The sequence below is a fragment of the Cricetulus griseus genome, chromosome 4 (assembly GCF_003668045.3).
Source record: "Cricetulus griseus strain 17A/GY chromosome 4, alternate assembly CriGri-PICRH-1.0, whole genome shotgun sequence".
Taxonomy (NCBI): Eukaryota; Metazoa; Chordata; class Mammalia; order Rodentia; family Cricetidae; genus Cricetulus; species Cricetulus griseus.
The window spans coordinates 217,009,618-217,030,831 of NC_048597.1; the positions used below are offsets into that span (position 1 = coordinate 217,009,618).

Below are 21,214 nucleotides of genomic sequence, written 5' to 3' on the forward strand. Positions count from 1 at the left end.
GATCTCCAAGCTTGACGCTGGGTTGGGTTCAGAGCCAGGTCTGTGGGTGCTCATGGTGAGAAATCACTGTGGCTCCTTCCTGTCCCTTGGCAGTTCTGCCCACAAGCACCAACACAGAAAACGCCACAGCCTCAAGTGTGGTCTCCTCACCAGCCCCCCTGGAGCCTGAGCCTGAGCCTGGGATGTCCATTGTCATTCTCCTCGTGTACCGCACCTTGGGAGGGCTTCTCCCTGCCCAGTTCCAGGCTGAGCGCCGGGGCGCCAGGTACCAGGCATACACCTGCTCCTAGTCCCCTTCAACCCTGAGCTTCTACCCAACCCAACACGCCTCCCTCCGTGGCAGCAGGCAGATGATCCTGTGCGCAGATCCAGGGAGCCCGCCTGAACTGGGTTCCACGGGAATTCTCTTTGGCTATAAAGAGCAGCAGAGGTGTAGGGTGACAGACAGAGACATATGTGGGGACTGTCAAACAATACAAGAAGGGTACATGATCCAGGTATAGGTAGGCCAACTGACTGATAGACAGGCTGGTCGGGGAAGTCAGATGGAGATGGGAACAGGGAGGGGGGGGGTCTGAGACTGACAGTCACAGGCCATTCTGGAGCTCTTCAGGCCTCAGAACCCAGTCTAGACAGTGAGTCTGAAGCCCCTGGCATCCCACCAGAGGCTGGACAGTGTTCTTAGAAAAAGCTTGTGCTCTGGAGCTATCCCAGACCCTGGCCAGCCATGGCAAGTGGTTTGAAGACAGGGAGAGGTGGGCAGTCAGTCTTTGGTCAACAGTGTCCAAGACCAGATGGGTATCTCCTCAGGCTCCCCCAGAACCCTGTTATGAACTCCCCGGTGGTCAGCGTAGCTGTTTTCCATGGACGCAACTTCCTAAGGGGTGTTCTGGTATCCCCAATCAACCTTGAGTTCCGCCTTCTACAGACAGCGAATCGGAGCAAAGCGATCTGTGTGCAGTGGGACCCACCTGGCCCGTAAGGACCCCACTCTGGAAACTTTCTGTCCCTGTTCACCTCTGGGAGGTGTCCCAGCCTGTCCCCGAGGCCCCTATCTATGCCACTGTGCAATTAAGCCCATGAGGAATGCTGTTCCCCAACTCTAGGTCCCTCTCCCTTCCCCCCCACCACAAATCTCTTCCTGAAATGGGACACATCCTGGATGGAAAGGTAGATGTAACTCTCCTCTGGGTACAGGACAGACCAGCACGGTATGTGGACAGCAAGGGACTGCGAGCTGGTGCACAGGAACGGATCCCATGCACAATGTCGCTGCAGTCGGACAGGCACTTTTGGAGTCCTTATGGATGCCTCTCCCCGTGAGGTAGATTTGTGTTCAGTGACCCAACAAAGTGGGAAGTCAAAAGGGCTGGGAAACTCTCTACCCAGCATCCCCGTGACCATCCTTAACTCCACAGCGCCTGGAGGGAGACCTCGAGCTGCTGGCGGTGTTCACTCATGTGGCCGTGGCTGTGTCTGTGACGGCACTAGTACTGACTGCAGCTGTCCTGCTGAGCCTGCGCAGCCTCAAGTCCAATGTGCGTGGGATCCATGCCAACGTGGCAGCTGCCCTGGGGGTAGCGGAGCTCGTCTTCCTGCTGGGAATCCACAGGACCCACAACCAGGTGCAGGGGCCGGCCAGGGGGGCTACGCCCCAGTGACTCCACCTCCCCCAGAGAGCCTGGAGCCAAAGCACAGGGTTTAAGATCAGGGAGCCCAAGCTGAGGTCCTGGTTTGGGGCAGGATACTGGCTGGAATTAATGCTGTTGTTGGGAGCACAAGCGGAGAGCAGCTGTCTGGGCTGGGGTGAGGAGGGCTGGGCAGGAGAGATGCTGACGGCACTCCCTGGCCCTGCCCTCAGCTGCTGTGCACGGCAGTCGCCATCCTCCTGCACTACTTCTTCCTCAGCACCTTCGCATGGCTCCTGGTGCAGGGCCTGCACCTCTACCGAATGCAGGTCGAGCCTCGAAATGTGGATCGTGGTGCCATGCGCTTCTACCATGCCCTGGGCTGGGGCGTCCCCGCTGTGTTGTTGGGTGAGGTCTTACCCACTCAGGCCTGTGGTCCCCAACCTCTGCCCATCCTAGGGTCCCCCAATCCTATCCTGATCCCTCAACCTCTGCCCCCATGTCACCTGCTCAGGGAGGGTCCTGTTTCCTTCCCATACGAGGGGTCAGAATTAGACCACACCTCTTTGGTCCTACCTCTTCTCTTTCCAAAGGCCTTGCTGTTGGGCTGGATCCAGATGGCTATGGGAACCCTGACTTCTGCTGGATCTCCATCCATGAGCCCCTTATCTGGAGTTTTGCTGGCCCTATCATCCTTGTCATTGTGGTGAGTGGCCGCGGAGCTCTCGGTGCCACTTGTGAGCTTCATTCTCTGGGAAGAGGGAGAAGACTTGGAGCAAGTGATGGGGAGGTGGTGCGCAGGCACCCTGGACCGCTGCCGACTCATGTCTGGTCACAGAGTGAACTCCCACTCAGCCGGCATGGATGTGGGGGAGGGGTCAGTGGGGTCAAAGACTTGGCTATGCCTCCTGCTTCTGTCTCCATTTCTCTCTGTCGCTGTCACAACCCTTCTCAGCGTCTCTCCATCTCTGACTCTCGTGTGATCTTTCGGTTCTTCTGTCTCTTTCCCCTTCCCTCTCATTTTCTCTCTCTCCATGTTTGGGCTTGTGGTCTGGGTCTCTTTCTGTCTCTTACTGTCTCTGTCTCTCTCTCCCCGCTCCACCTGACTGTGGGTGTAGATGAATGGGACCATGTTTCTCCTCGCTGCCCGCACCTCCTGCTCCACAGGGCAGAGGGAGGCCAAGAAGACCTCTGTGCTGTGAGTTGGCTAGTTGAGGGAAGTCGGGGCCCTCAAGATGGCAGGCTCCTCCTGGGTGGGGTTTGGTGGAGGTTGGGCTCCAAGTTCTGCATGAAGGAAAGCCCTTCCTGCCTTGGCCTGTGGTCCCTCTCCGGTAACTTTCGCCATATTCTGGCCTCACATGTACTTTCACTGTTGTCTCCCAACCCCCTGGGTCTCCCAGGGTTCTTCTATGACCTGAGTGATTCTCTTTACCCCACCTTTACCTGTCTGCCTATCTTCTGTTGTCTCTCATGGCTCCTGACTCCATTGTCTTTCCCATGGTCTTTCATGGCTCCCTGAATGCTCTCCTGGTTCTTGGTGTGATTGCTCATCTTCTTTAGTCCTCCTGAGACTTGTATGTTCCTGTGTGAGGTGTTTTCTTTATGTCCCCTGTGTGTCCTCCTGTGTCCCCTGCATAAGCCCTGTCTGACTCTGGCGTGTCCTCCTGTGTCCCCTGCATAAGCCCTGTCTGACTCTGGCGTGTCCTCCTGTGTCCCCCCATGTCCTTACAGCAGGACCCTGCGAAGCTCCTTTCTGCTCCTTCTGCTGGTCAGTGCCTCCTGGCTCTTTGGCCTCCTGGCAGTCAACCACAGCGTACTGGCCTTTCACTACCTCCATGCAGGACTCTGTGGCCTCCAGGTATCTCTGGTGCCCCTCTCCCATCTCAGACCCTGATGGGACTTCAGCAGCCTAGCCCTGGGTGTGGCATTGCCACCAGGTCTCCAGCTCACTCCAACTGAATGACTATGACTATGTTAATCCTAAACCAGACCCTGGCTGCTGACCCCAAGCCTAGAGTTGACACTCAGCTAGCCACTGAGATCAGGCTGGCTGCTGACCCTGGGCCGCCCCTCACCAACACTACAGCTTCCGACCCCTTGCTGACCACATTAGCATTGACTCCAGCCCCTTCTGCCATTTGGCCTTCTCATTATTAGTCCTGGGACTTGCCCTGACTTTCTGCTCCTCCCTCCCTGTGACTCCTCACTGACTCACACTAACCTGTGACCCTCATACTCCCTTCTTTGCTGAACCACAGAGACTTGTGTTGGTCCCTGACTGATGCCCTGTTGGCTGTATTCTGAGCTTACGGCTCTGGTCTCTCAGTGACCTTCACTGACCCTTACTGACCCACAGGGCCTGGCTGTACTTCTGCTCTTCTGTGTCCTGAATACCGATGCTCGGGCTGCTTGGACACCAGCCTGTCTAAGCAAGAAGGCAGCTCCTGAGGAGACAAGGCCAGCACCTGGGACGGTGAGAGACTGCTAGGGCTAGAAGTGGGGATGGCAGCCTAGGATGCCTGGGTCTGAGGCTTCTTCAGAGCTAGCTCACACCCTTATCCAACCACCTCCCTCAGGGGTCTGGGGCCTACAACAACACGGCCCTCTTTGAGGAGAGTGGCCTTATCCGCATCACTCTTGGTGCCTCCACCGTCTCTTCAGTGAGCAGTGCCCGCTCCGGCAGGGCCCAAGACCAGGACAGCCAGCGGGGCCGCAGCTACCTCAGGTGAGTGACCATATATGGCTTAGTCTAGTCCCTCTTCACCAGGGGCTGACCTTATCAGATCCTAGGGAGGATGGCTACCTGGAACTCTGCTGCTGCCCTGCCCAGATGTCTCCTGATAAATACCCAGAGACCCCCCTCATCCATTCTGCATGCTGCAGGCCATGCACCCAGAGACCCCCCTCAGCCATTCTGCATGCCGCAGGCCATGCACCCAGAGACCCCCTCAGCCATTCCGCATGCCGCAGGCCATGCACTCAGAGACCCCCTCAGCCATTCCGCATGCCGCAGGCCATGCACCCAGAGACCCCCTCAGCCATTCCTCATGCTGCAGGCCATGCACCCAGAGACCCCCTCAGCCATCCCACATGCCGCAGGCCATGCACTCAGAGACCCCCCTCAGCCATTCCGCACGCTGCAGGCCATGCACCCAGAGACCCCCTCAGCCATCCCACATGCCGCAGGCCATGCACTCAGAGACCCCCCTCAGCCATTCCGCACGCTGCAGGCCATGCACCCAGAGACCCCCTCAGCCATCCCACATGCCGCAGGCCATGCACTCAGAGACCCCCCTCAGCCATTCCGCACGCCGCAGGCCATGCACTCAGAGACCCCCCTCAGCCATTCTGCATGCCGTAGGCCATGCACCCAGAGACCCCCCTCAGCCATTCCGCATGCCACAGGCCATGCACTCAGAGACCCCCCTCAGCCATTCTGCATGCCACAGGCCATGCACTCAGAGGCTCCCCAGCTATCAAAGCACCCTGTCACATTCTTCACTGATGAAGGATTCTGTATTTCCAGGGACAATGTTCTGGTTCGACATGGCTCAACTGCTGACCACACTGAGCACAGCCTCCAGGCTCATGCTGGCCCCACTGACCTGGATGTGGCTATGTTCCATCGAGATGCTGGTGGAGTTGAAGCCCTGGGTCAGGGAGAGGGGGGCAGAGGGTGTCTTTATGATCTGCCTTCTTCTACCCCAAACTGGGAGCAATAGCTAACTGGGTGAAACAAGCCCCTCTCAGGTCACTGCCTCAGAAGGCACCTACCCATCCCTGGTCCTCCAAACCTACTCCTGATTTAGTTCACCCCTGGTTAATTCAAGCCCTTCTGTTTCTATCCCCCACTCCAAGCTCCATCTAGGCCCCCACCTTAATCCCCTTGCTTGCACCTCCAGACCCTCAGCTGGGGACCTTTTTTATCCCTCGAGTCCCCTGCCACCTCATCTTCCTCCTGACTTTCTGCCCCAGGTGCTGACTCAGACTCTGACAGTGACTTGTCCTTGGAGGAGGAGAGGAGTCTATCCATCCCGTCTTCAGAAAGTGAGGACAATGGCCGGACACGAGGGCGTTTCCATCGTCCACTCCGCAGGGCAGCCCAGAGTGAGAGGCTCCTTGCCCACCCCAAAGGTGATAGGAACTCTCTGATTCCATGGGTGATCAAGGGACTCCCATATTTCACCCAGATGTAATGTAGGGACCTTACCATCTCCTCGGGATTCCTGAGCCTGACCCACTGGGACCTAGTGGTCAGATTTCTAGGAGTACTTGGGGACCCAGGAGCAACCTGGGCAATGGTAGTGAGGTCAGAGGGTTACTTGTCCCTTCAGCTGCCTGGCATGCCTGTGAGATGGGATTTATCTTGATCTTCCTAACCTCAGCCATCAAACTCCCATCTCATCTATACCCTTCTAGCTAAGGATGAAGGCTCGGCAGTAAACCTTCCTTCAGTGGCTCCACTGATCAGAAGGGACACACTCCTGTTCCTATTTCTTTTAAAAAATAGTGTGTGTGTGTGTGTGTGTGTGTAGGTGTGTATGCCAACAGCACTCATGTGGAGGTCACAAGGACAGCCTGTGGGAGTCAGTTCTCTCTACCATGTGGTCCTGGGCATCAGATATCGACTAACAGGCTTGGTGGCAAAAGTACTTTTAGTTGCTAAGCCATCTCACCAGCTCTCATTTTCCTATTTCTCAGTGAGGACAGCTAGGGCTTGAAGAGTCGTTAGGTCCAGAGGTCACTGAGTCTGTATCACAAGTGTTAGGAAACACTGGAGTCAAGCCAGAGGCTCCTGTAACCTGCTCTGACTTCACAGATATGGACGGCAATGACCTCTTGTCCTACTGGCCAGCCCTGGGAGAGTGTGAGGCAGCACCATGTGCTCTGCAGGCTTGGGGCTCTGAAAGGCGCCTTGGACTGGACGCCAACAAAGATGCAGCCAACAACAACCAGCCAGATCTGGCCTTGACCAGTGGAGATGAAACCTCCCTGGGCCGAGCCCAGCGGCAGAGGAAAGGTATGACCTTTCCTATCCCTTGGGCCTCACTGCAGGGTCCTGAGGGCTGCTTAGGCCCAGATCCCTATGGAAATTCAGCTTCCTGATCCCCAGTGGGGAGATCATCTTGTTCTACTCTGACAGGCTCCTGCTGCTCAACCCTGCTTCATGGTCCCCAGAGACTACCTGATCCATGGAGTCCCTGCCCCCTCCATACCCTGGCTTCACCCCTGGATCCTCAGAAGCCATCTTCCCTCTACTTCTCCATTCCCACTCACTTTGCAAAACCACAGAAGCTGTTAAACCATAGAGTCCAGAGCTCCTGCTGTGGTCTAGAAGGTCTTTATCTCTTACTCTGGCTGTAGGAGTCCCTGAGGTTGTCCTTGCACCAGCACAAGAGGTTTGTGCCCTTGGTTTGCATCACAGGAACACTGGAGACTGTTCCTGCTTCAACCCAGGGAATTCCTACCCTTTTGACCCAGACCTGTATTTCCAGGGTTATCTCGCTTCTGACTTCTTGGGAGTCTGCCCTGACCCTGCACTACAACTGCCCTAGCTTGACCCTCAGGATTGTTGTCTGCTATTCTGACTCTTGTTCCACTCTGTTTAGGACCTCTGGAGTTGCCTCTGACCTTAGTTCTGTTGCAAGATCCCAGGAACTGGCACTTCCTGCTCTTTGACATAATAACCTGTCCCCAATTCTTCCACAGGCATCCTGAAGAATAGGTTGCAATACCCATTGGTGCCCCAGACTCGAGGCACTCCTGAGCTGTCCTGGTGCCGTGCAGCTACCTTGGGCCACCGTGCTGTGCCAGCTGCCTCCTATGGTCGAATCTATGCAGGTGGGGGCACAGGTAGCCTTTCACAGCCAGCCAGCCGCTACTCTTCTCGAGAACAGCTGGACTTGCTCCTAAGGCGACAGCTGAGCCGAGAGAGACTAGAGGAAGTTCCAGTTCCTGCCTCTGTTTTGCATCCCCTGAGCAGGCCAGGCTCCCAGGAGCACCTGGATGCAGCACCAGCCCGCCTGGAGCCCAGAGATCGGGGAAGCACGCTACCACGGAGGCAGCCACCCCGGGACTACCCTGGCACTATGGCTGGACGCTTTGGGTCACGGGATGCACTGGACTTAGGGGCACCCCGAGAATGGTTGAGCACACTGCCCCCACCCCGCCGCAACCGGGACCTTGACCCCCAGCACCCACCTTTGCCCATGTCTCCACAGCGGCAACTCTCAAGGGACCCCCTCTTGCCATCTCGACCCCTGGACTCTCTATCTAGGATCTCGAACTCTCGGGAGCGTCTGGACCAGGTGCCTAGTCGGCATCCCTCCCGAGAGGCCCTTGGGCCAGCCCCACAGCTTCTCAGAGCCAGGGAGGACCCTGCCAGTGGCCCTACCCATGGCCCCTCCACGGAGCAGCTGGACATTCTCTCCTCTATCCTTGCCTCCTTCAACTCCTCAGCCCTGTCCTCTGTGCAGTCCTCAAGCACACCCTCGGGCCCTCACACCACTGCCACGCCTTCTGCCACAGCCTCTGCACTTGGGCCTTCCACACCTCGCTCAGCCACATCCCACAGCATCTCAGAGTTGTCACCAGATTCAGAGTAAGCAGAGCCCAGAGCAGGTGCTCACACTCTTCTCAGCTTGGAGTAGCTTCCCCATGTACCCATGCCTGAGTTCAACCGTGGAATGAATTGGGAGTTAACCCATAGACATGGGCTACCTCAGGCTCAGCACAGCCAGGAGGCCATATGTTAGGAACAATTCTAGAAGAAAATGGGAACAGGACTAGCTGGAACTTGCTGGCTATATGGTTAGAGCCACCTTCTCCACCCTAACATTTCAGAAAAGTCATCCCAAAGGCTGGAACTAGTGGAGGGGATAGGCAGGAGTCAGGGCATCAGAGTACGGGATAACCTGGTATTTGCATGAGGTAATGAGAGGAACCTTTGTTCAGTTGGCCCTGCCTAAGAAGTCATACGGAATACTAGCATATGATGCCAGACTGAGCGATGACTGAGAATAAACCTTTCACGCATAGCTGTAGCTCATCAGCATTTGACTGCTCCTGCCTGTGTACGGGCACTGTGGGGTTAGCCATAGTACCACTCAAGTGCCTATACTGCATCTGTGGGGTCGAGGATGTCAGAGACACCCAGAATCCAAGAAGGAATGGGGGTGGAGCAGGGAAGGGCTATTACCAGACCCAGAGCAAGCAGGGCAGAGCTAGGGAGCTGCCAGGCCTTACAAGCCAATAGGAGAGCTCTCTATCAAAGAGAAGCCGCAGGTCAAGCTCTGGGTGAAAGATGACTGTGAGGGAAGTGGGCCTCTGGGTTTGGGGTAGAGAACCACGACCACGAAGACTGAGCAGGGCCCTTCCTCCTCTCTGCAAAGGACAGAGAGGAGGAAGCAGGGGCTTAGGGCCTGGAGTTCCAGGGGGATGCTGAAAGGGAAGGCTGAAAAGGAGATAACCCACTCAGGTCCCCTGCAGTCTAGCCTTGGAGTCTGCAGAAGTGCCAGGGGACTGAGTAGGGACTCAGGCTTTAGAGTCACAAGAGTCTGAGTTTGGGTTCCATCTCTCTCTCCTACGACCTTGGCACAGACAGTACAAGCTACACAGTAGCTCTTCATCTGTAGAGTTGGTTTATAGAAACAAACTCCTTGCAATGCAGAGATTTGTGATATATCTGTCTTCCGGATGTTTTGTGGAGTATCTGCATAGAAGGTGGCTTGCTGAACTCTGAGAGGCTTAGGCAGCCACTTGCTAATGAGTCTAGGTAGTGGAGGTCCAGATGGGTATTTGGAGGGCTCAGAATCCAGGAGTGGGCATGAAGGGCCTGAGGGCTGAGAGGCAAAGCTCTCTTAGCCATGGCCTTCTGTTTCCACATTCCACTCAACAGAGTTCCCAGAAGTGAAGGTCACTCCTGAGGGGCTGACCAGCCAATGAGGAGCCACCAGGGACAGCAGAGGATTTGGGCTGATGGAAGAGACTTCAGGACTGATCCTAAGGCAGCCTTCTTCAAACCTGCCCCTCAACTCAGCACAGTGCAGTATGAAGGTCCCAGGCACATCTGTGAGCATGCGTGTGACAGGTGCAGGGGTGGGGCTGGAGAGAGGACTTTTATACGTTTTGTACCTTTGTAACCAGAGAGATATGCTTATGTTATTTTTCAGCTTTTCTGTCTCCCAGGGGTCTGAGACTGGGCTGGAAGGGGAAGAGGATGGGAGAAGATGCAGTTGGCCTCATTTGGGTCCTTAGCAAACCATCTTTTCTTTTCCTTTATCCACCCCCCCACCCCCCCTTCCCCACATCCATCTGAACACTGTTGGGGCCCAGAATGCAAATTTGACCTTTGCATTTCCTCTGATGCCCCATAAGCCAAACTCCTGTGTTTGGAGGTTGGTCTTGGAAACAGGGGTCCTCCCACCTCCGCCTAAGGGCTCACTTGTGCCCTGCCCCTGTGGAGTCCCTGCCACTTACTGCCTTAAGACCTAGGACTGATGCTGTGGGTGCCGGGAGAGCAGCAGCGGTCGTGTTTACAGATCAAGGCTTCCAGGTCTCCCTGGGGAGAAACTTGGGCCTCTAATCAGACATTCCTATCAGGGAGTGGGTGGAGGGGGACACTCCTTTGTCCCTGCTCCTTCCCCTGCCTGAGCAACACTAGTCTGTGGTGCCATTGTTCACTACACTGCCCCTCTGCGGGATAAGTGGGAGAATGAACAAAGGGAGCAGAAACAAGGGAATCCAGACCCAGAATGTAGGTGCCACAGCTCCCACTGTTTACAGGGTCCTCCCTGGCTCCAGGCTGTGGTGGTGACTGCCCCACCTTCTGTTGTCCCCTTATAGAGGGAAAAATGACTGTTAGGACCCTGTTCACAAAACTCTTTTGTTATTTGTCTGATGTTCATGACTGGGGACTTTAAATTTTTGTTATTTTGTTTACAGGTCAAGATTATTTTTTTAAAGTGTTGGTTTTATTTACTGTCTACAACTTAAAACCCTGAATTTACACACTTGGTTTACAGTTGAGAATGTTTCCCCGTTTGTTTACAAGTGAAAGGTAGAAGTGGGGGAGGGGCTTAGAAGACTTCCCCGTGATGTCCCTGGACCTGGCCATCTTGAGGGGGCTTCTAACTCTGACCTATCCCAGGTCAAAGGTCAGCTGTGTCTTCTGTTTACCAGCAGGCCCTGAAGGAGGCTCAGGGCTGGGGTTCTGTGCCCACCCCGACCCTCCCACCTCTACCTGGCACTTACACTTGGGAGGCAGTTTCTGAGATTCAAAAATCCCACTTCGCTGCCTGTGCCAAACCCCACAACCAGGTCCCTAGCTCCCCTTGCCCAGACTGGCCTGACCTCTGCCCCTGAAGGGCTGAGTGGCCTGTTGGTGGGAGAGCGTCCTTGCTATTTCCCTGGTTCTGTAGCTGCCCATCTCTGGGGTCTCCCTCCAGCACAGTGGCCCTCTTCCCTGTTTGTGGAAATTGTTCCGTGAAGCCGCGCTCTGTTTTGGGAATAAACTTCTATAGAAAACACTTGTTCCTCTTTCTATTTCAGATGTAGGATGATTGCTATGAATGATTCACCCAGAATGACCTTTGAAGGAATCTGCGCCCTCCTCCCTCCAAAATATCCAGTTATTTTTAGCCCATTTTATGGCAGACTTGGACCAGGTTCCTATTTCTTTCTGAAATATGGCCTCTCATCTTGTGATTGGGGCCTGAAGTTAGGGCACAGGAGGTGGGCGAGAGAAGCCTCCTTCTGGGTTAGATGTATCATAAGGGCTGCCTTATACCCAGAGACTGGCATTGGTGGCCCTGCCCATTTGTCAAACCAAACCCAGGAGTGGCCTTTCCCACCCACACCCTGGCCCTTACTGGTCTTTCTGACTTGGATCTGGCTTGAAACCTGAAAGCTCAGGGGAGCCTTCCCTTCCCTTCCGAGATGACTGCCTGGGGTGGGCTTGCAGAGTGAGAGGGAGGGGACCCTCCCAGCTCCGTTTCCAGTCTAGGCAGCACGGAGAAACCTTGATTTGGGCAGGGGGAGTAGGCGGGAGGTCTTGAGGCCCACTGTGCCAGGTCTCAGAGGGAAAGCCTGAGGGTGGTGCTCACAGCTTGGTGGTCCCTGAGAGACGCCACAGACCTGGACCTCCCACAGTTGAGGTTGGGACCCCTGCTTTCACTTCTAGGCATCCAGATTATTCAAGGATTTCTCCTTGCACTACGGGGACCCTTTACAAAGTCGAGCGTAAGATCAGACCCAATCCACTCAGGGGCATAGAGGCACAATACAGGCACCTTTGTTCGGGTCCTCCAGCTCCAGGCAGCTGGTTAGTTAGCAACTCGAGTTCCGGGGGAGGACTTAAGCTAGGCCGCTGGGAAGGAAAGGGTTAAATCTTCATCCTCCAGGCTCGCCCCGCCCGGATAGTATGACTTAGGTTCCACCCTAGAATTCTCATTGGTCTGAGCATGCACATCCTGGCGGGGGAGCGTGATGCCAGCCACGTTCCCGGCCTGGCGCCACCTTCCCGCCGGTAGCGGCCTCCCGCTGGAGCTGTCAGAACAGCGGTGCTCGAGCTACCTGAGGGCAATGGGGCTGTCCGATGGGTCCGGTGAGTTACAGGGCGCCGCTCGAATTCCGCGTGTCCACGAAGTGTTAGTAGTCCTGTGACTCCCGGCCTAGGTCAGTGCTGAAAGGGAACCGCCGAATTCCCAGCAGGCGTTTCCTGCATGCACAGCCTCAGTTTACCGCCTTGCCGATTTTCCGCAGGTGGTTGTCCATCAGCAGGGAAGGATGGGGGCGGGATCCGCCGCGACCCTAGCTCTTAAGGGTTGCACCGAAAGTCTCTGGATTGCTAATGAGGGGGCCGCAGGGAGGTTGCTGTCTGCCAAGGAGCCCCAGGCCCAGGAGGTGTGCCGGCTGGGCGCGTTGGGACCGGGAGACAGACCGGTGCAAGACAGGCTCTGGCCAGACCGGGGACTGCGGCGGCGGCCGGCCGGAGTCCGCGTGGTTTTGAGCACTCCGGCTCCGAGGGCCTTTGTACCCTCCCAAAGGGCGGTGCCAAGGATCAAGGCTCCGCCCCGAGGCGCGTGCTGCCTGGTAAGGGGAGGGAGCCCTTTAAGAAGACTTGAGTGATCTCGAAGGAGGGGAGAGGAGCCCCTGAGGTCTCCGCCAGCCAGCGGGGCAGGGAACCTCTGAGGATCTTTCTTGCACCTGCTCTGCCCCTCCTCCAACTTGGACACCCAGGCTAGCGGCTCTTCCCAGGTGAGTTCCTACCCTCTGGTGGGATCCTCTCCTCTGGTTAGACAGCTGCTTCCACATCAGAACTGACGGCTGAAAACTTGCCCAAAATGCTAGTTCTCCCTTCAAATTTACCTCCTCTCGAAATACATTCTCAGAGGAAAATTGAGTATCATATGGCGTGCCCTCTCCCCCAGCTCAGTTTCTTCTGAGGGAACTCGCCAGATGAGACCTCTCCCCCACCCCATACTCGCCGGTAAAGTCTGTCTCCCAGGGTCCAAGGCAGGCGAGAGGTTCACCCCCAGGTCAGAACTTGCCCGGCTGGTGATGGCTCTCTGGGCAGGGTTCCCTCTAGGTTGGATTGGCTTCTGAAAGCTCTTGTTTCCAGGTGAATTTTCCCTACTTGAAGTGGGAGCCTGTCTCTGGAGGTGAGAGCTTGAACCCTGTCCTGAAACTTGGGGGAAGTGTTACTTACTGATCTTTGGTTTGCTGGGTCCTTTCTCTGAACATGCTTCCCCTCCAGCCAGCGAGGTAGGGCCTGTGGTGCAGCTGGAAAAGGCACTAGATAGGAATTGGTTCAGGAAAGGCAAGGGGCTGAGAGGTAGGGGCTAGGAGGGGCAGCCAGTCTGAACCTGGACCCAGACCTGGACTTGGACTTGAAGTGGTACTCGGGGTTGGGCAGCCACACCTGAGCTGGATGTGTAGGTTCTGCTCATCCCACTCTCCCTCCCTCCCGGAGAGACTTTGGCCCAGAAAGAGGTTTCTAGCAGCCAAAGTTCAGGTACTGCCCCTGTCTGGGTGTGAGCACGGGGCCCTCAGAGACCAGCAGAGTTGGATCTACCCTTGATCTTTGAGCCTGGAATCTCAGGTAGGTGACTCTGTGGTCCCAGGTGTAGGAAAGGTTGGAATTGGGGATCCTTATTGTCTGTCTGTGGTCTCACCTCTCTAGACCACGGAACGCAGCAGACACAGGCACTCCTGTCTGCAACACGGGAAATGGAGCTGCAGAGGCGAGACTACCATGTAGAAAGGCCACTGCTGAACCAGGGGCAGCTGGAGGACCTGGGGCACTGGGGCCCAGTGCCCAACACCTACCAGTGGCGAACTTGGTTTCGGTAATGATGAGGGTCGAGGTCTGGGGTGTTCTGGCAGGGCCCAGTCCTGTCTCTAGCAGATTCTTCATGTCCCCAGATGCTCCCGTGCTCGGGCCCATGCTCTTCTGCTCCATTATGTTCCAGTCTTGGGCTGGTTACCCCGCTATCCTGTGCGTGACTGGCTCCTGGGTGATCTATTGTCTGGCCTGAGTGTGGCCATCATGCAGCTTCCACAGGGTGAGCTATCTTCAACAGCCTGGACTGTGAGCTCTGTGGTCTGTAAAACGCCAAACCAGGAGCCTTGGAACTATGGCCCCTGAACCCAGAACTTGGATTTCCCTACCCTTTTGAGACCCTATTCTCCAAGTCTGCATTGCAACCTTCTGCCTTCAGGCTTGGCCTACGCCCTCCTGGCGGGATTGCCTCCCATGTTTGGCCTGTACAGTTCTTTCTACCCTGTCTTCGTCTATTTCCTATTTGGTACCTCTCGACACATCTCTGTGGGTAAGTGGATTCAGGTCTAGCTTTTCATAGAGGGTGTCCTCTGTGGAGGGGAGGGGCAGGCTAGGCAGGGCAGCTTAGAGAAGAGGGCGGTGTCGGTGCTCGATGCTAAGAGAATAGCATATGGACCACCCCAAAAAGTACTAGGAAACTGACTGTAGAGATTACAGGGTCAGGATATCTCAGAGCCCTGGCTTCCGGGTGAATGAGGCAGTCCACGGGTCCTGGAAATTCCTAGAGGCCTGTCCATAACCCTTTTCCTGCTCCCAGAGAACATGGTGTCTCAGGACACTTGTTAGACAGGATGGGGAGATGGGGTCAACATTACTGGCTAGCCTTAGGAGCATGTGAGCTCGAGGTTCACTTCTGACCTTGGTCATGTCCAACCAGTACTACCTCCGTTTGTACAACTGTAGTCCCAGGGTCTGTGTTCAGAATGGGTTGTCTGTTGGCTTCTCTTAATTAAGACCAGGGTTCCAGAGCAGGGCAGACTTCCCCCCTCTTCAGATCTGCCCTGTCCTTCCCCTTCAGGGACCTTTGCTGTAATGTCTGTGATGGTGGGCGGTGTGACAGAATCCTTGACTGCAGATGATGCCTTCCTGCAAAGCTTGAATGCCACAGTTGATGACGCCCGAGTGCAGGTGGCCTACACACTCAGTTTCCTGGTTGGCCTCTTCCAGGTATGGATCAGCCATCCCCTTGGTGTCTGGCTGACACTGTGTCCTCCCAATGTTTGTTTATCCCCCTGACCCCACTTCCCTTACGAGCTCAGCCTCTGACTTTCCCTGACCACCGGACAGGTGGGGCTGGGCCTGGTACACTTTGGCTTCGTGGTCACCTACCTGTCAGAGCCTCTGGTCCGCAGCTATACCACAGCTGCATCTGTGCAAGTCCTCGTTTCCCAGCTCAAGTATGTGTTTGGCATCAAACTGAACAGTCACTCTGGGCCACTGTCCGTTATCTATGTGAGTGAGGGTGGGGCCAAGGGTGGGTAGGCGTGTTGTGCCCCATGCATGACCTTGAACGCTGGCTATAACACCACCTCTCCTCAGACAGTGCTGGAGGTCTGCGCAAAGCTGCCCGAGACTGTGCCTGGCACTGTGGTCACAGCGCTTGTGGCGGGCGTGGTACTTGTGATGGTGAAGCTGTTGAATGAAAAGTTGAAGCGCCATCTGCCCCTGCCCATACCTGGGGAACTACTCACGGTTGGTTCGGGTGCCAGGGAATGGTGGGCAGGGGAGAAGGGCAAGTGAGGGTAGATCTGGCCGGTATACAACCTCAAGGCATTTAAGGACCAGATGGAGTGACCATGGTCAGCGTTCCTAGGCGTGGTGGGGGAAACTGCAGCAGAAAGCCTTCCATTGGCCTCTTCCCATCCTTGACAGCTTTATCTCCACCGTCAGATGACAGTGTTTGCCTCCCACCCTATCCACAACTTCTCGTTCCTCAGAAACAGATTTTGCCCCCCATAGTGCTTTACCTTTCCTCCCTGCCCTAATCCTGTCTCCACAGCTCATTGGGGCCACTGGCATTTCCTTTGGTGCAAAACTGAATGAAAGATTCCGGATAGACGTGGTGGGGAACATCACCACAGGGTGAGCTCTGGTCTGTCAGGGAGGTGGGACAGCTCGAGGCAGGGCCCTGCTCTGACCTCACACATGTTCCTCCCAGGCTGATACCCCCAGTGCCACCCAAGACAGAGTTGTTTGCAACACTTGTGGGAAATGCCTTTGCCATTGCTGTGGTAGGCTTCGCCATTGCCATCTCACTTGGGAAGATTTTTGCCCTGAGGCATGGCTACCGAGTGGACAGTAACCAGGTCTGTGATTCCGGCCGTGTAGGGGCAGGTGGGTGTACACAGGTCCAGATGATAGGAGTGAAACAGAGAAAATGGCTGAGGGTGGGAGAACAGGATGTTTGGGACAAGGGCCAAATATTGGAGGCCATTGAGTAGGAATGGGGTTGGGAGTGTGTCAGCCTAGACATGCCAGGAGAGAGACCTGGCAAGACTTCTCATAACACTCTCTCCCCACAGGAGCTGGTGGCCCTTGGCCTCAGTAATCTCATTGGCAGCTTCTTCCAGTGTTTCCCTGTGAGCTGCTCCATGTCTCGGAGCCTGGTACAGGAGGGCACCGGGGGCAACACGCAGGTGGGCCTCAGGTGTGAGCATGCATGTGTGGGCATATGTCCATCTGGGTATGTATGCTGTTCTGCCAGGGTGGTCCACCCCTCCTCCCCTCACCCCTACTAACTCCCACCCTGTAGGTTGCTGGAGCTGTATCTTCTCTTTTCATTCTCCTCATTATCCTCAAACTTGGGGAACTCTTCCGAGACCTGCCCAAGGTGAGCCTCGACCCCTCCCAGCCAGCCTTCAGGGCCTTGGCTTGGCCAGGCCCAGATCAGTCAGTCTACTTCCATGTAAGGGACTCAGAGATACAAGGTTGAGCTCTTGGGGATACAATCTGGAATTAAAGGTCAAGGGTTAGAGCTTTCTAATCAGCCCCAAGGGGTTAAGGTTGGTGTGGGTGGCAGCTGGTTGTAGGCTGGCCTCTGCCCAGGTGCTTGGCCAGTCTGAGTGGGTCATGCCTGGGTAGTGGAGGCTGTCAGCCTCTAGGAACCTCTCAGCAACCTGGTGACGTTCTCCCTGCCCCAGGCCGTCCTGGCAGCCGTTATTATTGTGAATCTAAAGGGCATGATGAAGCAGTTCTCTGACATCTGCACTCTGTGGAAAGCAAATCGAGTGGACCTGGTGAGAAGCTTGGGAGCCCAGGACTGGGCTTTGGGGCCTTTGGTGCCAATAGACCCTTTGACCTCTGCCCTTTTGTTATCAGCTAATCTGGCTGGTGACCTTTGTGGCCACCATTCTGCTGAACCTGGACATTGGCCTGGCAGTTTCCATAGTATTCTCCCTGCTGCTCGTGGTGATCCGAATGCAGCTGTGAGTCAGCCATTTTTGGTACCCCCAATTCCAGCTTGGTGAGGGAGTAAGTTTTGCACTGGCTCTCCACAGCTTTCCTTACATCTCTAGGGACACCCCAAGTTCCTCATTCCCCTCTCATGGCTTTTTTTTTTTTTTTTTTTTGCCTCCCCCCAACTCTCTCCTCAGGCCCCATTACTCTATCCTGGGGCAAGTGCCAGATACGGATATTTATAGAGACGTGGCAGAATACTCAGGGGTGAGTGGCAAGGCTAAATGGGAGGTGGGGCGGACAAGATAAATGGGCCCTTTTTATTCCCTTCCACATGGACGAGAACACCGGGGGCTGGACTGGGAAAATGGCTCAGTGGATAAACTATTTGCTCTGCAAACATGAAGACCTGAATTTGGATCCCCAGAACCCATATACAATGCCAGGCTTGGCAGCACGCATGTCTGTAACCCCGGTGCTTGGAAGGCAGTGGTGGGAGGATCTCTGGGGCCCACTGGCCAGCTAGTTTAGCCAGTTGGTAAGCTCCAGGTTTAGTAAGAGACCCTATCTCAAAGGTGAAGAGCCAGAGAGGAAGATAGCCAATGTCTTCGCATGCAAGGTGCACACCCGTGTGTGGCCCTGTTCAGTGCATGAGCGGAAGAATCAGTCTTGAGCCCAGAGCACAAAGCCCTACCCTGTAGAGTATGTCTGGGTCAAAAGAAAGGAATGGCAGGGAGGGGGCACAGGATGTAGGGAGGTTGTTTCCTGGTCTGTTCAGTGGGAATACAAAGTCCCCAGTGCTAGTTTGTATAAAAAGCCTCATGTCATGTATGCCACGAGAACAAAGGCTGTGTGAGAGTCTAGAATAAAATCAGCTCTGTCACTTTGGCCTGGAGCCTTGGAGGCTGACTGCAGTATGATTAGGCAGAATAAAGAGCAGAATGAGGGGTCTAGGTGAAGGCATGAGGGGAGCGGCCAGCCGCACGTGGTACAGGCACAAATGCCCAGGAGAGACCTGGGCTGTGGATGGATGGAGCAGGCGAGAACTGGGGCAGGTATGAGTGGAATGATAATTTAGGTGACAGCTTAGGGTGACTCTTCTGTCTGCATACAGAAAACATGGGTGGGCAGGGGTGAGAGGTTCAGGGACAGGGGTAGGGGGCATGCTGAGAGCTGAACTATGAAATCTGGTGAAAGACAGGATAGTTAGGAGGGACCAGACTTTAACAACGCAGGGAGCTAGGGTGATGTAGCTAGGCTTATGGCCCAGACTCCTGGAAGGGTATCGGCCACAGACTGGGGGCAGAGGGTAGCAGGCTTTCTGAGAGAGGAGAGCTGAGTAAGAGGATGCAGTAAAGGCAAGGAAGGCTCGGCCACACAACCCCACCTCATCTCCAGGCCCAGGAGGTCCCTGGAGTAAAGGTCTTCCGCTCCTCAGCCACCATTTACTTTGCCAATGCCGAGCTCTACAGTGACTCACTGAAGCAGAAGGTGAGGCGGGCTCCCCATGCTTGGTGTGTGTGTGTGGGGTCCAGATGCCCCTGCTCTCCCCGAGTACCCAACCCTAGCCCTGATTTGTCTCTCTAGTGTGGTGTGGATGTTGACCACCTCATCTCCCAGAAAAAGAAACGAATCAAAAAGCAGGAAATGAAGATGAAACGAATGAAGAAAGCCAAGAAGTCCCAGAAACAGGTGGAGTTCCCCTCAGCAGCTCCCTCCTGGCCCAGCCCTACTGTGGACCCAACCCTGACCCTCAGCCATTCCATGATCCTTTGGCCTTCCTCCCAGTCTGGCCCTTGTCCCATTTGCTCACCCCTGTCCTTTCTCTTCACTTCTCTTTGTCCCTCCCCTTTCTTCCTCAGCACTCCAGGGACCCTGTTTCAGCCCCTGGCAGGGCAAGACAAGCTCTAGAGATGCTATGTGCTTCTCCTGTATTAGTCACAGTGTGAACCACAGCAGGTCCCTCTCACTGTTAAAACATCTCTGGCCTGCAGCCTAGGTCCTAGGCTCTTTGCCCACTGCCAGGGGCAATACCAGGTCTACCTGGCATGGCTGTCATATGGCACTTGGATTGGCTTTCTCATCATCCCTTGTCTCTACTAGGGCACCTCTTCCAAGATCTCCTCAGTTTCAGTCAATGTCAACACCACTTTCGAAGACATCAAAAGCAATGACATGGAGGACTCCGAGGCCAAGGTGAGGCTCCAAATGGGAGGAGGGACCAGCCAAGAATTGCATAGATGCCCACATGTGTTGCATGAGAAAAGCTATGACCTGCTAGTGTGGGTTCAAGGCATTGGGCTAATGATGGGAGGAACAGGGTGTCAGCTCTGACACTTCAGAAAGACCCTGTGGTACCAAATTCTCCTCTGGCTCTTGTCAATAATCCCAGACTGATCTAGATAAAGACCTTGATTATATAGACGTAACAAGACCCCACAGTCTGTGCCCATGGGGAGAGGAGAGGGCTTGGGAACATGAAGAAAATCTAGGGGTCAAGAGCCAAGTCAACCAAAGATTCAGACAGATCAGGGTGTAAGGTGTGTATGATGAGTAGGTGCATGAAAGCCTGTGGCCATCTCGTCTCTCCCTAGGCCCCTATCCACTCTACCCTGTTTGGCTAAAGATGGGACATGATCTCCCAGAACACTCCCTTCTTGTTTCTCTATTAAGCTTTGGCCCAGGAAGTAACAAAGCAGTTTGTCCATGTTGGAGTATGCTTTCCTGTGTCCCTACGTGTCCCTCCTGTGTTTATAGATCCACATGTCTCTCCTATCAATCTTTGTCTGTGTCCTTATGTGTCTCACGCACACCTTCATATCTCTGTATTTTTACATGCATTTATAGTTTTGGTCTGACTCTCTGTGTCCCTGTATACCGTGTGCTCTATCATGGATGGTCCTTTAGTACATTTGGATCCCCTGCAGGTACACCAGAGGGAGGAGCTGGAGGATACAGTTACCAGCAATCAAGAAACTGTCAAGGCTCCAACCATGAACACACTGAAGTCCCTGGGCCTGCCCCAGCCAGGCTTCCATACCCTCATCCTAGACCTGAGCACTCTCTCCTTTGTGGATACCGTGTGCATTAAGACCCTGAAGAATGTAAGGGACTGTGGGCAGGCTGGGACCCTCCAGCCTTTATGCTGACCCCACCACTTGCCTTGAGACTTCTGAGCCCCGCCCTAACCAAGCCCCTCTGAGGTCCACCTAAATCTTGCCCAGCTGCTGCCTCTCTAAGGCCAGCCCTCTTTGTTGCTGCAGATTTTCCGAGACTTCCGGGAGATCGAGGTGGAAGTGTACATCGCAGCCTGTTACAGTGCGTTGTGTGGGAACTGCAATAGCAATGCAGGCAGAGGATGGGACTCTCTGGTCCAGGAATTTGTCAGACAGCACAAGGAAAAAGATCTTTTTCTTACATTTGCTGGTCTTGGGAGGGAGGAGTCAAGACTCGGGAGTAGGATTTAGGGAGATGGCTCGGTGGATAAGTGCTGAGCTCAGATGCCTCAGTGCTGCCCACATATGAGGACCTGAGTTCAAATCCCAAGCACCATGTAAAATAAGCCAGACATGTCTACGCATGCCTATAATGGTAGCCTTCAGTGGGTAGAGACAGATGGTTCCCAGGAGCTATCTGGTTAGCCAGTCTAGCCAAGATAGAGTGCCGGGTTTAGTTAGAAACCCTGACTCAAGGGAATAAGGTTGACAGTTATAAGAACAGAACATCTGAGGTGCTGCTGTGTCCTCTGGGTGTAATTAGCACACACACACACACACACTCACACACACAGACAAACAGATACACACACATATAGACAAAACACAGACATACACACACAAACACACAGACA

General features: G+C 54.9%; 2 protein-coding genes and 1 long non-coding RNA gene across 10 annotated transcripts in view; 2 read left to right on the forward strand and 1 right to left on the reverse strand.

Moving 5' to 3' along the window:
- Celsr3 (cadherin EGF LAG seven-pass G-type receptor 3) overlaps positions 1-11,155 on the forward strand; it is a 28,033-nt gene extending 16,878 nt beyond the window's left edge. Inside the window, exons 21-35 of one of the 8 annotated variants that reach the window (XM_035443972.1) lie at positions 94-265; positions 811-978; positions 1,198-1,324; positions 1,419-1,625; positions 1,862-2,036; positions 2,222-2,334; positions 2,747-2,826; positions 3,360-3,486; positions 3,985-4,101; positions 4,205-4,353; positions 5,155-5,282; positions 5,604-5,762; positions 6,448-6,648; positions 7,338-8,229; positions 9,526-11,155. In XM_035443972.1, coding sequence (XP_035299863.1) covers positions 94-265; positions 811-978; positions 1,198-1,324; positions 1,419-1,625; positions 1,862-2,036; positions 2,222-2,334; positions 2,747-2,826; positions 3,360-3,486; positions 3,985-4,101; positions 4,205-4,353; positions 5,155-5,282; positions 5,604-5,762; positions 6,448-6,648; positions 7,338-8,229; positions 9,526-9,553 — 2,843 coding nt within the window. In that variant the 3' untranslated portion in view covers positions 9,554-11,155. Of the gene's footprint in view, positions 1-93; positions 266-810; positions 979-1,197; positions 1,325-1,418; positions 1,626-1,861; positions 2,335-2,746; positions 2,827-3,359; positions 3,614-3,984; positions 4,102-4,204; positions 4,354-5,154; positions 5,283-5,603; positions 5,763-6,447; positions 6,649-7,337; positions 8,230-9,525 lie in introns of those variants that run through there. The other 7 variants (XM_035443974.1, XM_035443973.1, XM_035443975.1 and 4 more) reach the window with 7 other exon arrangements.
- On the reverse strand, positions 434-3,383 carry LOC118238713. Its single transcript, XR_004769763.1, has 2 exons — positions 2,205-3,383; positions 434-1,681 (listed from the first exon to the last, which is right to left on the reverse strand). It is a non-coding gene; the product is annotated as an uncharacterized LOC118238713 (long non-coding RNA).
- An 807-nt stretch (positions 11,156-11,962) lies between the features above and the next one.
- Slc26a6 (solute carrier family 26 member 6) overlaps positions 11,963-21,214 on the forward strand; it is a gene marked incomplete in the record, with an annotated part of 10,597 nt that continues 1,345 nt past the window's right edge. The window contains 19 exon segments of the mRNA XM_027414605.2: positions 11,963-12,231; positions 13,810-13,975; positions 14,052-14,191; positions 14,348-14,458; positions 14,987-15,135; positions 15,256-15,420; positions 15,508-15,660; positions 15,968-16,050; positions 16,127-16,274; positions 16,491-16,604; positions 16,721-16,798; positions 17,109-17,204; positions 17,287-17,393; positions 17,562-17,631; positions 18,763-18,855; positions 18,952-19,056; positions 19,468-19,560; positions 20,292-20,468; positions 20,628-20,682. Coding sequence (XP_027270406.2) covers positions 12,114-12,231; positions 13,810-13,975; positions 14,052-14,191; positions 14,348-14,458; positions 14,987-15,135; positions 15,256-15,420; positions 15,508-15,660; positions 15,968-16,050; positions 16,127-16,274; positions 16,491-16,604; positions 16,721-16,798; positions 17,109-17,204; positions 17,287-17,393; positions 17,562-17,631; positions 18,763-18,855; positions 18,952-19,056; positions 19,468-19,560; positions 20,292-20,468; positions 20,628-20,682 — 2,221 coding nt within the window.